Source organism: Dama dama, chromosome 5 (assembly GCF_033118175.1).
Source record: "Dama dama isolate Ldn47 chromosome 5, ASM3311817v1, whole genome shotgun sequence".
In the NCBI taxonomy this organism is placed as follows: Eukaryota; Metazoa; Chordata; class Mammalia; order Artiodactyla; family Cervidae; genus Dama; species Dama dama.
Window position 1 is genome coordinate 17,658,955 of NC_083685.1, and position 15,555 is coordinate 17,674,509.

Sequence of the window (15,555 nt, forward strand, 5' to 3'; positions counted from 1 at the left end):
ACATCTTTCTACAGTATCATTTCTCTAAAGACTTGCTGGATCTGATCTCTCCTGGATGACTGTTCATTCTTTTGCCTAGCATTTACTATAACATACTGTGAATGTCAAGGTATATTTTGAGACCAAGAAATCATCCTGAAAATCACCTTAATGGGGAAGAATCTGATTCAGCCTTTTATTTTTTTCGGAGGCTGATAAAAGTTGAATGGATCAAGGGCAAAACCAGCCTTTTCCTAGCCTGTGTTCTAGCTTCCTAAAAATTTAAGTTTTTGCCAGTAGTGTCCTTCCTGACTTATCGGCACCATTCAAAATATTAAATTTAAATATTACTTCATACTTTAACACATTTATCTATTCTACTTTAATACTCTTAACAGTTTTGAATTTAATTTTTTAAGCTGTAGTTAATGGATGGACACAAGACAAAGAAAAAAATGACTGAATGCCCAGATGCCCTCCACCAGCTTGATAATGTCAAGCATTCCAACAACAGTCTCCTGTGTAGTTGCCCTCCTCAGGTGCATCTCCTGCCTAGTGAAGGGTTTCTTTCCTTGCAGTTCTTTACACTGCATGTGAATACATCCCTAAACCACAGATGGTATCATTTTGTTTAATCTTCAGTTTGATATAAATGTTATGTCCTTGCCCATTTACTTTTATTTCGTCAGTATTTTTTTTTTTTCACAGTCACTCCTTCATTCTCTTTTTATAGTATGCTTGCATGAATTTATTACGTTATGAAGGAAAGAAATATTTTTACTTTGAAGTATATGAGATAGTACTTTTTTAACAGTTTTATTAAAGTATAGTTTGTATATCATACAATTTATCCATTTAAAGTAGACAGTTTAGTGGGTTTTAGTATGTTCACACAGTTTATACAACCATCACATGAGCCCTTAGAAGTCAGCGCTCATTTGCTTTCAAACACTTCTGCCCCCTCCCACGCCCGCACCCCCCAGTAACCACTGATCTACTTTTCATGGATTGCCTCTTCTGGGCATTTCATATGCATGGAACCATGCAATAAATGGCCTTTTGTGAGTTGCTTTTTCACTTACCATCATGTTTTCAAGATTTCTCCATGTAGCCTATGTCAGTATTTCAATACTTTTATGAATAATATTCCATTGTGTGGATAGATCATATTTTATTTATTCATTTATCATCAGTTGATGCATCTTTGGGTTCTTTTTGACTATACTGAATAATGCTGCTGTGAATATTAGTATACAGTTTTTGTGTGACCATATGTTTTCATTTCTCCTGAGTATATACGTAAGAGTGGAATTTCTATTTTGTCTGGTACCTCTGTCCTTCACCTTTTGAGGAAAACTTGATTCTTCGCCAAAGCAACTGCACTGTGTTACATTCCCACCAGCAGTATATGAGGGTTCCTGTTTCTCCACATCTTTATCAACATTTGTTATTATTTGTTGTTTTGATTGTGGTTTTGACTTGCATTTTTTTGATAGCTAATGCTATTGAGCATCTTTTTATATATATGTTGATTGCTCATTTGTATGTCTTTGGAGAAACGTTTATTTAGATCTTTGCCCATTTTAAAAGTTGAGTTATCTTTTTACTGAATTGTAAAAGTTCTCTGTTTATTCTGTGTACAAGTTTTGCATCAGATGTGGGGTTTGTAATTTCTTCCTCTCTTTCTTTGGGTTCTCTGTTCACTTTCTTGATATTGATGCTTGAAGCACAAAATTTATAAATTTTGATGAAGTCCAATTCATCTTGTTTTTTCTTCTGTTCCTTGTGCTTTTGTTGTCATATCTAATAAACCGTTGCCTTATCCATAGTCATAAAGATTTACTGTTGTTTTCTTCTATGAGTGTCAATTAGAGCTGTGATCCATTTTGAGTTAATTTTTTAAGTTGAAGTGTAGCTGATTTACAGTGTTTTAGGTGTATAGCAAAGTGGTTCATTTATATGTGTGTGTGTATTCTTTTTCAGATTCTTTTCCATTGTAGGTTATTACTTGATATTGAATGTAGTTCCCTGTGCTATACAGTAGGTCCATATTGTTTTTGTATTTCATTTTTGTCGCGTTGTATCTATTAATCTCAAACTCCTCATATATCCCCGCCCTTCTCCTTTTATAACAATGAGTTGTTTTCTGTGAGTTTATTTCTGTAATATATGTTTGTTTGTCGCGTTGTTTTAGATTCCATGTCATATGTTTACCTTTTTCTGTCTGACTTACTAACTTTTCAGTTAGTATGATGATCTCTAGGTCCAGCCATGTTGCAAATAATACAAATGACATATTCTTTTTTTATAGCTGATTGTGTGTGTGTACACAGCACACATCTTTATCCATTCATGTGTTGATGTATATATCTAGGTTGATTATGTGTCGCGGTTATTGTAAATAGTGCTGCTGATGAACGCTGGGGTATATATATCTTTTTGAGTTAGAGTTTTTCTTTCTGGATATATACCCAGGAGTAGGATTGCTGGTTCATATCGTAACTCAGTTTTGGTTTTTTTTAAAGGACCCTCCATACTGTTCTCCATAGTGGCTGCACCAATTTATATTTTGAGTGATTCTTAAAACATAGTGTTGATAGGGTTTCAGATTCAGTCTTTTGCCAATGGATATCACTTGTCCCAGCACCATCTTTTGAAAAGACATTGAATTGGATTGAATTGAACTGACTTTGCATCTTTGCTGAAAATCATTTAACCACAAAGGTGGGAGTGTATAATTATACTCACTTTTCCTGCATTGATCTGTATATGTCTGTCCTTTTTGCCAGTACCATATCATCTATATTAGTGTTAGTGTATTTTTTAAAGTTTATCATTTCTTCATTTAATAGGAAACATTTTGGCTCTTCATATTATCAGGTCACAACTTTCTGTAAACCTTTAACACTTGACTCTTTAAAGTTCTGTGTAGTTGCAGCTTTAGAACTTATTTCTTTGGGACTTACCAATATTTTGGGGGACCTGAAAATTCAAAAGCATTATTAAGTCTCCTATAAATAACTCTCTGATCTGTAAATGAAGACTAGAAAGCAAAGAAATGATTGTAAAAGAATGTTTGAGGGTGGGCTTTATAATTATCTTTAGATAAAGGAATGTTATTAGTTTAAATATTATTTCCTATGTATCAGAGACTGTTCGAAGAGCTTATGTAATAAATCTTTTATTGTCATCACTTTGAAGCAGGTTCTGTGTGTTTCTGAAATGTATATATCAGGAAACTGAGGCAAAGATAAATTAAGTAATTTACCCCCATGTCACATGGCTAGTAAAAGATAGGGCTAACCATCTGTGTGTTTCATCCTCCAGCAGTGGTTTGGACAGTAGCTAATGCATTCTGTGTACTTCAGTGTTCAATGAATGAATCATCATAACCACTCTCATGGTGTGCACATGGCCGTAAATTATGATGATTCACAAAACCTGTGGTCTTTCACTCAGACAGAAATAGGAGTATCCTGCAGTTTTGGGGTCCCCCTGCTTAGAGAGCCATCAAGAAGCTCTAATATAGCTCTGTGCAGGGTGTTGATAGCTTTATTTGTGTAAAAGAATTGCTAGTAATTCAATCTGTTATAGCTTAATGGTGTGGATTTTGGAGATAGTATATGATCTATGTTTATATCTTGTCTTCAGTACAACATTGAGGCATGTTATCTAGATTCCCCTGAGCCCAAATGGGATAATTGTAGAACCTACTTCATAGTGTTCTTGTGAGAATTAATGAGAATTAATGCCTATAAACTGTTTTAATACCGTTCTTGACTCACAGTATATACTCAGTAAATATTAATTATTACCAAAATATAGACAAAGCAAAGTTATACTGGCGAACCATGGGGTTTTTTTCTGAGTCACATAAGAATTTTAGTTTTCCCATAAAATACCCATTGTCCAAAGCAATCTGCAGATTCAGTGCAATCCTATCAAAATTCCAATGGGTTTTTTTTTTTTCACAGAAATAACACAAAAGTAGAATTTGTATGGAACCACAAAAGACCCTGAATAACCAAAGCAATCTCGAGAAAAAACAAGCCAGAAGTATCACGCTCTCGGATTTCAAACTATATTGCAAAGATGTAGTAGTCTAAACAGTATGTTATTAACATAAAAACAGAAACAGATTGATGAAAAAGAGTCAGGAAATAAACTCAATTTATGATAAGAGGCCAAGAATATACTGAGGAAAATACAGTCTTTTTAATGGTTTTGGGAAAACTAAACAGATATATTCAAAAGAAGGGAATATATTCAAAACCACTGTCTTACACCATACACAAAATCAGCTCAAAATGAATTAAACATGTGAAAGTAAGATCTGAAACTGTAAAATTTTTAGAAGAAAACATCAGTTGTGAGCTTCTTGACGTTGGCCTTGGCGGAGATTTTCTGATTTGTAGCAGAAACAGAGGCAACGGAAGCAAAAGTAAATAGCTGGGACTACATCAGACTAAAAGACTTCTGCAGAGCAAAAGAAGCCATCAGCAAAATTAAAGGGAACTACCAAATGGGGAAAGTATTTGTGAATTACATATCTTATATGGGGTTAATATCTAAAACATAGAGAACTCATACCACTTAAATAGCAGAAGTACAATCCAAAAATGAGCAAAGGATCTAAATAGACGTTTTTCCAAAGAAGGTGGCCGACAAGTCCATGAAAAGGTGGTCACCATTACTAATTATTAAGAAAATGTAAAATCCAGTGAGATGTCTCATACCTGTTAGAATGGCTTTTCTCAAAAACAAAATGCAAGAAATAACAGGTTCTGGCCAGGATATGGAGGAAAGGGAACCTCTGTGCACTATTGCTGGGTAAATTGGTACAGCCACTATGGAAAACAATATTAAGGTTCCTCAAAAAATTAAAAATGGAGCTATCATATGATCCGACTGTTCCACTTCTGGCTATTTATCCAAAGGAAATGATAACACTAACTCCAAAAATAACTGCATGTATACATAAACAGACGTGTGTGTGTGTGTACACACAATGGAATTCCTATTCAACCATAAAAAAGAAGGAAAGCTGCCATTTTTGACAACATGAATGGCCCTTGAGGGCATTATGCCAGGTGAAGTAAGTCAGACAGAGGGTTCAAATGTTGTTGTACTCACTTTCATGTGGAATCTTTTAAAAAAGAAAGAAAAAAGAAAACCCAGCCTAACCAACACAGATTGGTGGTTGCCAGAGGCAGTGGGTGCAGCAAAGTGAATGAGGGTGGTTGAAAGGTACAAACTTCCAGTTATTATAAAGTCTTGGAGAGGTAGTATACAGCATGGTGACTATATTCAATAATACTCTATTATGTATTTGAAAGTTGCTAAGAGGGTAGACAGTTCCCACCATTTTAAAAAACCTGTAATTGTGGTAATAATGTCTGTTAGCTAGGCATTGTGATCATTTGGCGATACATATGTATATTGAATCACTGTGGTGTACACCTGAAACTAAATATGATGTTATATGTGTATTATTTCTCAATAAAAGGAAACCAGTTCAATTTTTAAAAAAATAAAAAGTTTCAGGGGTTTTTTTTGTTTAGTATACTGCAGGTAGGAAGTACAGCAGAATGTTCAAAAGTGTGAATTGTGTATTTTCCTCATTTATAAGATTGAGCTAATAATACGTACATCAAATAGGGCTGTTATAAGGTCTAAATGAATGAGTTTGTAAATAGTTTAGAACAGTGTCCAACCCTTAGTGATTAAGTATGTTTGCCATCATATGAATAACAACGTTGAAAGCTGTAATTTTGCCTTGTTTAAAGACCCTTCTGACAAATATTTGAAGTTTTATGTAGTACACAGTTGGATTTGTTACATGTATAGCCTCTGCAAAACATTAAGTACCTATATTGTGACTTAAATTCTGACTGTGTGCAAATGTTTTTTATCACTTTCTGCCCTCAACTACTTGAGGCTCTATAACTGTATTGGTGATGCAGTGAAACTTGAGAAGTCCCTGAGATGTGTGGTACTGCTTGCCAGGACACCAAGGCTCCCAGTAGTGAGATTTTGACGTTGGTCTGCCTTTCTTGAGGCTCAAGAGATAGTTTGTCCCTCTGTAGTCTTGCAGCCTCTTTTCCTGTGCAGTTGCTCTTTAGCTTATTCTTACTGCCTTGGGCTGTTGCTTGGATTTATTCTCATTTCCACCGTTGATGCCTAATGATGCCCTTTTCCTTCTCTTTCCTTTCAGCTATCCCTGTTTTCTTTCTTCTGTGGAGTAGGGCATCTTAAGTCATTATCAGATAGTAGTAGCATTGCTTGCTTCTGGTCTGCAAACTTAAAAACCCCATCACTTATGTTACTAACATGTTTGTCTTCTGCTCTTCTTGTTGGTGCTTCTGTTTTGTGGTTTCCTATACCTTATAGGTTATAAAGTCTTAACTGACCTGCATGTCTAGTCAGGTCTCCCTCTGAATCCACTTACTTCAGAATTTCCAACCCACCACTTCTCTGGTCAAGCCTAGGTCTTAGTCCAGCCTGCATAACAGTCTCTCTCTACACCCTTATTCGGCTTCCTCCAGTTCATTTTCCACAGGGCTACTGTGCTCATCTTTGTGAACTGTAAATCTTGCTTAAAATTCTTCATTGAATTCTCATTATCCTGAGAATTAAAAGCTAGAATCCTGAGCATAGCTTTCAAGTCCTTTTATCATCTTATTCCTCTTGGGTGAGTTTATTGTTTCTTGACTCACTTTGTGTCCATTCTTGCTCCAGTTACCAGTACTTTTCTATTTCACACAGGGCCATCTTCTCCCTTTCCTTTGGGTCTTTAAACATGAAGTTTCTTTTCTTTTACTTAGTGTATTACTCCCTTTTCAAAACTCTCCCCAAACCCCCAATATCTTTGACACTTTAGATGACATTTTCATTGAGAAGCCTTCTCTTTCCATGAGTTGCTTTTTCCTTTGGAATCCCCAGTTACCCTAGTTGGTTAGTGTCTGATCTCATCCAGATGGAAAGCTTTGGGAGCATAGGAACTATTTTATATTTCCATTCCCAGCACACATAATTTCTGACACATGGTATGCACTCAGTAAAAAGTTTTCAGGCTAGGACATTTGAGTGCTTACATGACCATAGTTAGGTTGTATAGACATTTCATTATTGTTGTCTTATAATGAAAACATTGCTCATAAAGTATGAACAAAGTATTACTCAGAATATTTCATGTGTACAAATACTAGTTTGTGCTCATGGGAAAAAATGATTACTAGAGTTATTTAAAATATTTAAGTATAATTATTTCCTTTATTTAGTTACAGCCAAGTTCTACTTCTGAATCTATGGATCAGCTGCTAAACAAAAATAGAGAGGGAGAAAAATCAAGAGATTTGATCAAAGACAAAATTGAACCAAATGCTAAGGATTCTTTCATTGAAAATAGCAGCAACTGCACCAGTGGCAGCAGCAAGCCGAGCAGCCCCAGCATTTCCCCTTCAGTCCTCAGTAACACGGAGCACAAGAGGGGACCTGAGGTCACATCCCAAGGGGTTCAGACTTCCAGTCCAGGATGTAAACAAGAGAAAGAAGATAAAGAGGAGAAGAAAGACGCAGCTGAGTGAGTAAACCTGGAATTTAGCACACCCTTTTGCTTAACTTTTCCTTAAGGTGTCCAAGACCTTCCAACTCCAGAATTTATCTCGACTTTTAGACTGCTTTATATGTAGCCCTCAACTTAAATAAAACTGGTCTCAACAAATGACATTTTAAGTCAGTTAAGTCATTGCACCCTATACTCGTCTTCCTTCCTCCCATGGTTTTCCATTCTTTGGCAAAAAATAAAAACAAACTGTGCATAAATTAAGAATGGCTAATTTATAAATGTACAGGGAGTTGAAAAATTACTGGCTTTGAGACTGATATCCCCTGTATGCTAGTCAGTACCCACCTCCTTGCTGTGCTGCCAGAGCTAAGAACTGCCACTGCCAAGAAGAGAGAAAATTCTGGTGCCCCTTATCAACTAAGTGGGGCTTTTGTGGGCCAATCTTAGAATCTAATCACACCACTATTGGCTGATTTGTTGTGCATTCCCTACAATGCTGTTACAGATGAACTTTTGGATTGCAGCTTGTTGATATGTCAGGGAGCACTTATTCTTGATTTGAGGCAAAAGTTTTTATTACAGGCATGATTTTTCCTAAGATACTTTGTATAGGAAACATTGTCACAGGAAAAAATTACTACATGCTAGAGACTTGATATATTAAGGATTGCTTTTAAATATATTTTATAAGGACTATACAGTGGAAGTGAGAAATAGATTTAAGGGACTAGATCTGATAGACAGAATGCCTGATGAACTATGGACAGAGGTTCGTGACATTGTACAGGAGACAGGGATCAAGACCATCCCCATGGAAAAGAAATGCAAAAAGGCAAAATGGTTGTCTGAGGAGGGCTTACAAATAGCTGTGAAACGAAGAGAAGCAAAAAGCAAAGGAAAAAAGGAAAGATATTCCCATTTGAATGCAGAGTTCCAAAGAATAGCCATGAGAGAGAAGAAAGCCTTCCTCAGCGATCAGTGCAAAGAAATAAAGGAAAACAACAGAATGGGAAAGACTAGCGATCTCTTCAAGAAAATTAGAGATACCAAGGGAACATTTCATGCAAAAATGGACTCAATAAAGGACAGAAATGGTATGAACCTAACAGAAGCAGAAGATATTAAGAAGAGGTGGCAAGAATACACAGAAGAAATGTACAAAAAAGATCTTCACGACCCAGATAATCACAGTGGTGTGATCGCTGACCTAGAGCCAGACATCCTGGAATGTGAAGTCAAGCAGGCCTTAGAAAGCATCACTACGAACAAAGCTAGTAGAGGTGATGGAATTCCAGTTGAGATATTTCAAATCCTGAGAGATGATGCTGTGAAAGTGTTGCACTCAACATGTCAGCAAATTTGGAAAACTCAGCAGTGGCCACAGGACTGGAGAAGGTCAGTTTTCATTCCAATCCCTAAGAAAGGCAATCCCAAAGAATGCTCAAATTACTGCACAGTTGCACTCATCTCACACGCTAGTAAAGTAATGCTCAAAATCCTCCGAGCCAGGCTTTAGCAATACGTGAACCGTGAACTTACAGATGTTCAAGCTGGTTTTAGAAAAGGCAGAGGAACCAGAGATCAAATTGCCAATATCCGCTGGATCACTGAAAAAGTAAGAGAGTTCCAGAAAAACATCTATTTCTGCTTTATTGACTATGCCAAAGCCTTTGACTGTGTGGATCACAATAAACTGTGGAAAATTCTGAAGGAAATGGGAATACCAGACCACCTGACCTGTCTCTTGAGAAACCTGTATGCAGGTCAGGAAGCAACAGTTAGAACTGGACATGGAACAAGAGACTGGTTCCAAATAGGAAAAGGAGTACGTCAAGGCTGTATATTGTCACCCTGCTTATTTAACTTATATGCAGAGTACATCATGAGAAACGCTGGGCTGGAAGAAGCATAAGCTGGAATCAAGATTGCCGGGAGAAATATCAGTAACCTCAGATATGCAGATGACACCACCCTAATGGCAGAAAGTGAAGAGGAACTAAAGAGCCTCTTGATGAAAGTGAAAGAGGAGAGTGAAGAAGTTGGCTTAACGTTTAACGAAAACTAAGATCATGGCATCTGGTCCCATCACCTCATGGGAAATAGATGGGGAGACAGTGGAAACAGTGTCAGACTTTATTTTGGGGGGCTTCAAAATCACTGCAGATGGTAATTGCAGCCGTGCAATTAAAAGATGCTTACTCCTTGGAAGGAAAGTTATGACCAACCTAGATAGCATATTAAAAAGCAGAGATATTACTTTGCCAACAAAGGTCCGTCTGGTCAAGGCTATGGTTTTTCCAGTGGTCATGTATGGATGTGAGAGTTGGACTATAAAGAAAGCTGAGCGCCGAAAAATTGATGCTTTTGAACTGTGGTGTTGGAAAAGACTCTGGAGAGTCCCTTGGACTGCAAGGAGATCCAACCAGTCCATCCTAAAGGAGATCAGTCCTGGGTGTTCATTGGAAGGACTGATGCTGAAGCTGAAACTCCAATACTTTGGCCACCTCATGCGAAGAGTTGACTCATTGGAAAAGACCCTGATGCTGGCAGGGATTGGGGGCAAGAGGACAAGGGGACGACAGAGGATGAGATGGCTAGATGGCATCACCGACTTGATGGGCATGAGTTTGAGTAAACTCCGGGAGTTGGTGATGGACAGGGAGGCCTGGCGTGCTGCGATTCATGGGGTTGCAAAGAGTCAGACACAACTGAGCGACTGAACTGAATTGTCTTCAGGTTGTTTTTGTTAGTTGCTTTCGAGAGAAGCTTTGCATATTTCACTTCTTAAAAAATTGTCCTTTTTTTACTAATAATTATCAGATTAAGCAGTGGGAAGTATGTATATGTGTATTTTAAGGAAGAGAATGATCTTCTAGTGAGAATTACTTAAGTTTAGCAGTTTTTAAAAAACTGTCAGGTATAAAAGACTAGTAGCATAAGTTCCATGCAGATTTCACTGGCCTTTATTTTTTTCTGGTGTAGGCAAGTGAGGAAATCAACGTTGAATCCCAATGCAAAGGAGTTCAACCCTCGTTCCTTTTCTCAGGTAAGTTTCTGTCTCTTTGAAGTAAATCTAGTCTCTTTAAAAAAAAAAAATAGTAGTAGTAGTAATACTTCTTTTCCCATACCTGCCATCTAAATTCAGTTACAGTGTGCTGAAACAACTTCTAGTAAAAGTTCCTTTTTCTTATGTGGTAATTAATGTATATTTTTGAACCATAAGAAAAAATTCCTAGTTTTGTCATCAATTAATAATGTGGTCTGAGGCAAATTTTTTAATCTTTCTGACTCAGAATTTGAAGGTGGTTGGCCTGCTAGGCTCTCAGGTTCATAGATATACTGTTATTATTTTACTGACTTTGAAAGATATGTTTATTTTTTAATTTTTAAAAACTTTTTTCCATTTCTTAAAAATCATCACTGCTATTTTTAATAGCATTGCTGATTAATTGATACAACATTTACATTAACTTTCTACCAAGTATTTCTTTTTCTTAATTTGAAACGCTTGTAGGTTTATTGTCTCTGAGATAACTTTCATTAAGAGATACTAATTAACAGTGAGTAAAACGGAGAAAGATGGGGGAAACCAGTCCTCAGATTATAGTAATAGTTACCTTTTCACCTTAAGATAGTTGATTTTTGTTTTTGTAGCCAAAGCCTTCTACCACCCCAACTTCACCTCGTCCTCAAGCACAACCTAGCCCATCTATGGTGGGTCATCAGCAGCCAACTCCAGTGTATACTCAGCCTGTTTGTTTTGCACCAAATATGATGTATCCAGTCCCCGTGAGCCCAGGCGTGCAAGTAAGTCATAGAATTTGACTTGTTCCATTTACCCTCTGTAAGTTATTTATGTTTGACACCAAGTATTCTGTAGGTGCGCAGTGACTTGCATTGATGGTATAACAGCGATATTTAAAAGTGGATCCTAACATGTTTTGCTCACAAATAGAATTCTTTACGCAGTTTCAAAAAAAAAAAAAAGTGGATCCATGACACTTCCCTGGGGGTCCATTGGTTAGGACTCTGTGCTTCCACTGCAAGGGGCCTGGGTTTGATCCCTGGTCAGGGAACTAAGGTGCTTCCCTGGTGGCTCAGATGGTAAAAAATCCTCCTGCAATGAGGGAGACCAGGGTTCAATCCCTGGGTTGGGAAGATCCCCTGGAGGAGGATATGGCAACCCACTCCAGTATTCTTGCCTGGAGAATCCCCATGTACAGAGGAGCCTGGCAGGCTGCAGTCCATGGGGTTGCAAAGAGTCAAGATGTAACTGAGCACACACACAGGGAACTAAAATCCCCCATGCTGAGTGGTGAGTCACCCTCTCCCTACCCCCCCAATTTTTCTCTAAAAAGTGAAGGCATGCAGTGTGGTGTGTTAAGGACCCAAATATGAAAATGTTTTCTGCTCGGAAATATTATTTAGATTTAATGTAATTTGGGATTTGTCCTTTTAGCTGTGAGTGTGATTTTATCTTTTTAATGACTATTAAGAATCAGGGGGGAAAAAAAAAGAATCAGGAAACTTCATAGCTAGCTCTCTAGCAATATACAACTAGGAGAGAGTGGTAAGAGACATTCCCAATATCTTGAGAGCTTAATCTTCATTTTCTTTTTATTTCCTTAAGCCTCTATATCCTATACCTATGACGCCCATGCCAGTCAATCAAGCCAAGACATATAGAGCAGGTAAAGGTGAGAATAATCCTGCCTGTGTTTGCTTGTAGTCTGCATGCTGTATGAATGAATGAATAACTCATTTAATAATGAGTAAATATCTGTGGTTCAGTTTTGACTTTTCATAAAACTTCATTGACTTTTGGAAGTTCAACATTACATCAGGTCTTTAAATGGATTTTTATGAACAAAAACGGGAGGAGAAATACTCATGAGTTGTGAATTTCAAGATCCTCTTCACAAAAAATAATTGAATTTTGAAATATTCAATGTTGAATTTGTAAAGATGGTTTGCTGGATTAACTGCTCACATTCTTTTTTTTTTTTTCATTTATTTTTATTAGTTGGAGGCTAAGTACTTTACAATATTGTAGTGGTTTTTGCCATACATCACATTCTTATATAATTTCCCCCCCAAATTTAAAATTTCTTTGTGAGCAGAGATGGCTTACTTCAGAAATTGTCAAAATGCTATTAGAGAAATGTTTCCTCATCTTTAAAATGAGAGTGTTGCATGATCTAGTACTCTGTGTTTGTGCGGAAGAGCCTTCACTGAAAAAAAAAACATACTTAAAAGGAAATATTTTAATGCTGAAAAGCATTAAAAGGTTCCCCCTTTTGCCATTTAGGTAGTTAAGAACAGTCATTTCTATCATTTTATTGAGAATAGAAAGTAGAATGGTTTGTATAATAAAGTCACTTCTCAATGCCCAGTAATTACCTCCATCACAAAAATTTCACTTTTTTTTTCCCATTATAGTTTATTGCAAGAGACTGACTTTAGTTCCCTATGCTATATAGTAGGGCATTGTTGTTTGTCTATTTAATATATAGTAGTTTGTATCTGCCAGTCCCAGGCCCCTAATTTATTCTGCCATCTCCACCGTCATAAGTTTGTGTTCTGCCTCAATCTGTTTGTTTTATAGACAAGTTCATTTGTGTCCTATGTTAGACACTCATACGTGATATCATAAATGCCCTTCTCTGACTTCACTGTTAGTATGATAATCTCTAGATTCATCCATGTTGCCACAAATAGCATTATTTCATTCTTTTTTATAGCTGATTAGTATTCAATTGCATATGTATCACATTTTCTTTATCCATTCACTCTTTATCAAAACACTGTTTTTCCATCTGTTCATGGACATTTAAATTTAAGTTACTTCTGAGATTTCCTGGCTGTCCGTTGGTTTAAAACTTGTGCTTTCACTACCATGGCTCTGGGTTCAGTCCCTGGTTGGGGAACTAAGATTTCACATGCCATGCACATGGCGTGGCAGATAGGTAGGTAGTAGTTTTCCTTCCTAATAAAATGCTGCAGTGAACATTGGGGTACATGTATCTTTTTGAATTAGACTTTTCCTCAGATAATATGCCCAAGAGTGGGACTGTTGGATCATTTGGTAACTTTAAAAAATTTCACTTCTTAAATTAATAAGCTTTCCTCAGTGTTTGAAGCAATTGCAGTTTTGTGTGTATTAGTAATTAAAATTCTGGGGGGTTTTTTGTTTGTTTTTTCTCATTTATTTTTATTAGTTGGAGGCTAATTAGTTTACAGTATTGTAGTGGTTTTTGCCATACATTGACATGAATCAGCCATGGATTTACATGTATTCCCCATCCTGATCCCCCCTTCCACCTCCCTCCCCATTCCATCCCTCTGGATCTTCCCAGTGCACCAGCCCTGAGCACTTGTCTCATGCATCCATCCTGGGCTGGCAATCTGTTTCACACTTGATAATATACATGTTTCAATGCTATTCTCTCAGATCATTCCACCCTTGCCTTCTCCCACAGAGTCCAAAAGTCTGTTCTATACATCTGTGTCTCTTTCTGTCCTGCATGTAGGGTTATCGTTACCATCTTTTTAAATTCCATGTATATGCGTTAGTATACTGTAGTGTTCATCGCAGCACTGTTTATGATAGCCAGGACATGGAAGCAACCTAGATGCCCATCAGCAGACAAATGGATAAGAAAGCTGTGGTACATATACACAATGGAATATTACTCAGCCATTAAAAAGAATACATTTGAATCAGTTCTAATGAGATGGATGAAACTGGAGCCCATTATACAGAGTGAAGTAAGCCAGAAAGATAAACACCAATACAGTATACTAATGCATAAAATTCTGTTTTTCAAAAAACATGTATGAGGGGAAATTCCCTGGCGGTCCATTGCTTAGTTAGGACTTGGCGCTTTCGGGCCTGGGTTCATTCCCTGGCCTGGGAACTGAGATCTGGCAAGTCTCAGAAAGCAGCCAAAAAGCAGAATATATGATATCCATTGTCTTTCCTTTAGAACACGGGAACCTATTGGAAGAATTCTACCTTAGATCATTTAAAGTTACCTTGTTAGAGGGTTAATCTTATTCTGAGGGCCTGCTGTTTCATTTCTACACACTTTGTGTGTATCATATTAAAAATATGGATATTTTTATTAGGTAGCCAGAGTGCCGTTATCACATTTTATAAAAATAAACTAGTTCCCTTTTATCATCTAATAACCATCATGATCAGATTACCCTGATTGAGATAGGAATATATTTTTACAGTTGGTTTGTTTTGAGTGTGGATCAAAATAAGATCTTCACATTATTAACATTTGTTACATGTCTTTGTTTTCCCCTATTTTTACCCCTGCTGTTGCTTTGTGACAGAAATCGATTGTTACATAGTATATCATATATTCTAGATTTGTCTCTTCTTGTGATGTCATTGATTACATTCAGGTGTAACTTTTATGGGAAGAGATAAGAATACTTGATAGATATTTGTGAGTGCTCTATGTTGGATCATTTAAGAGGTACAGTATCTGGTCCTACTTTGAATTATGGTAAGATTTATTAAAGGCTCAAGTGATCCTCCCCTCTCCAATTGTAAAGTTTTCTGTCAAGTCTGTCATCTTATTTATTGATGATTGATACTTAAGTGCATCTTTTCATTAGGGCTCTGTGCTGTCCTGTCCAACTCTTTGTGACGCTATGGACTATAGCCCTCCAGGCTCCTCTGTCCATGGTATTTTCCAGGCAAGGATACTGGAGTGGGTTGCCATGGCCTCCTCCAGGGAATCTTCTTGACCTGGGGATCGAACCTGCAGTTCTTAGGTCTCCTTTATTGGCAGGTGGGCTTTTTATCACTAGCGCCGTCTGAGAAGCCCTTTCATTAGGGCTGTGGTTCTCAAATTCTAGTGTACATTAGAATCACTTGGAGAGTTTGTTTTAAAAAAAAAAACAACATCAATTGCTTGGCCCTATCCCCAGAATTTCCAGTTCAGTAGATTTGGGACAGAGCCTGAGAATTTACTTTTCTAGTGCAATTTATT

At 37.1% G+C, this 15,555-nt stretch overlaps 1 protein-coding gene across 6 annotated transcripts in view; it reads left to right on the plus strand.

Annotated features, from left to right (window-relative positions):
• Positions 1 to 15,555, plus strand: part of ATXN2 (ataxin 2) — a 100,828-nt gene that overhangs the window by 63,375 nt on the left and 21,898 nt on the right. For 4 of the 6 annotated variants that reach the window (XM_061141903.1, XM_061141907.1, XM_061141905.1 and 1 more), the window contains 4 exons: positions 7,260 to 7,561; positions 10,529 to 10,592; positions 11,201 to 11,353; positions 12,177 to 12,243. In XM_061141903.1, the coding sequence (XP_060997886.1) occupies positions 7,260 to 7,561; positions 10,529 to 10,592; positions 11,201 to 11,353; positions 12,177 to 12,243 (586 nt within the window). The remainder of the gene's footprint in view (positions 1 to 7,259; positions 7,562 to 10,528; positions 10,593 to 11,200; positions 11,354 to 12,176; positions 12,244 to 15,555) is intronic. The other 2 variants (XM_061141904.1, XM_061141906.1) reach the window with 1 other exon arrangement.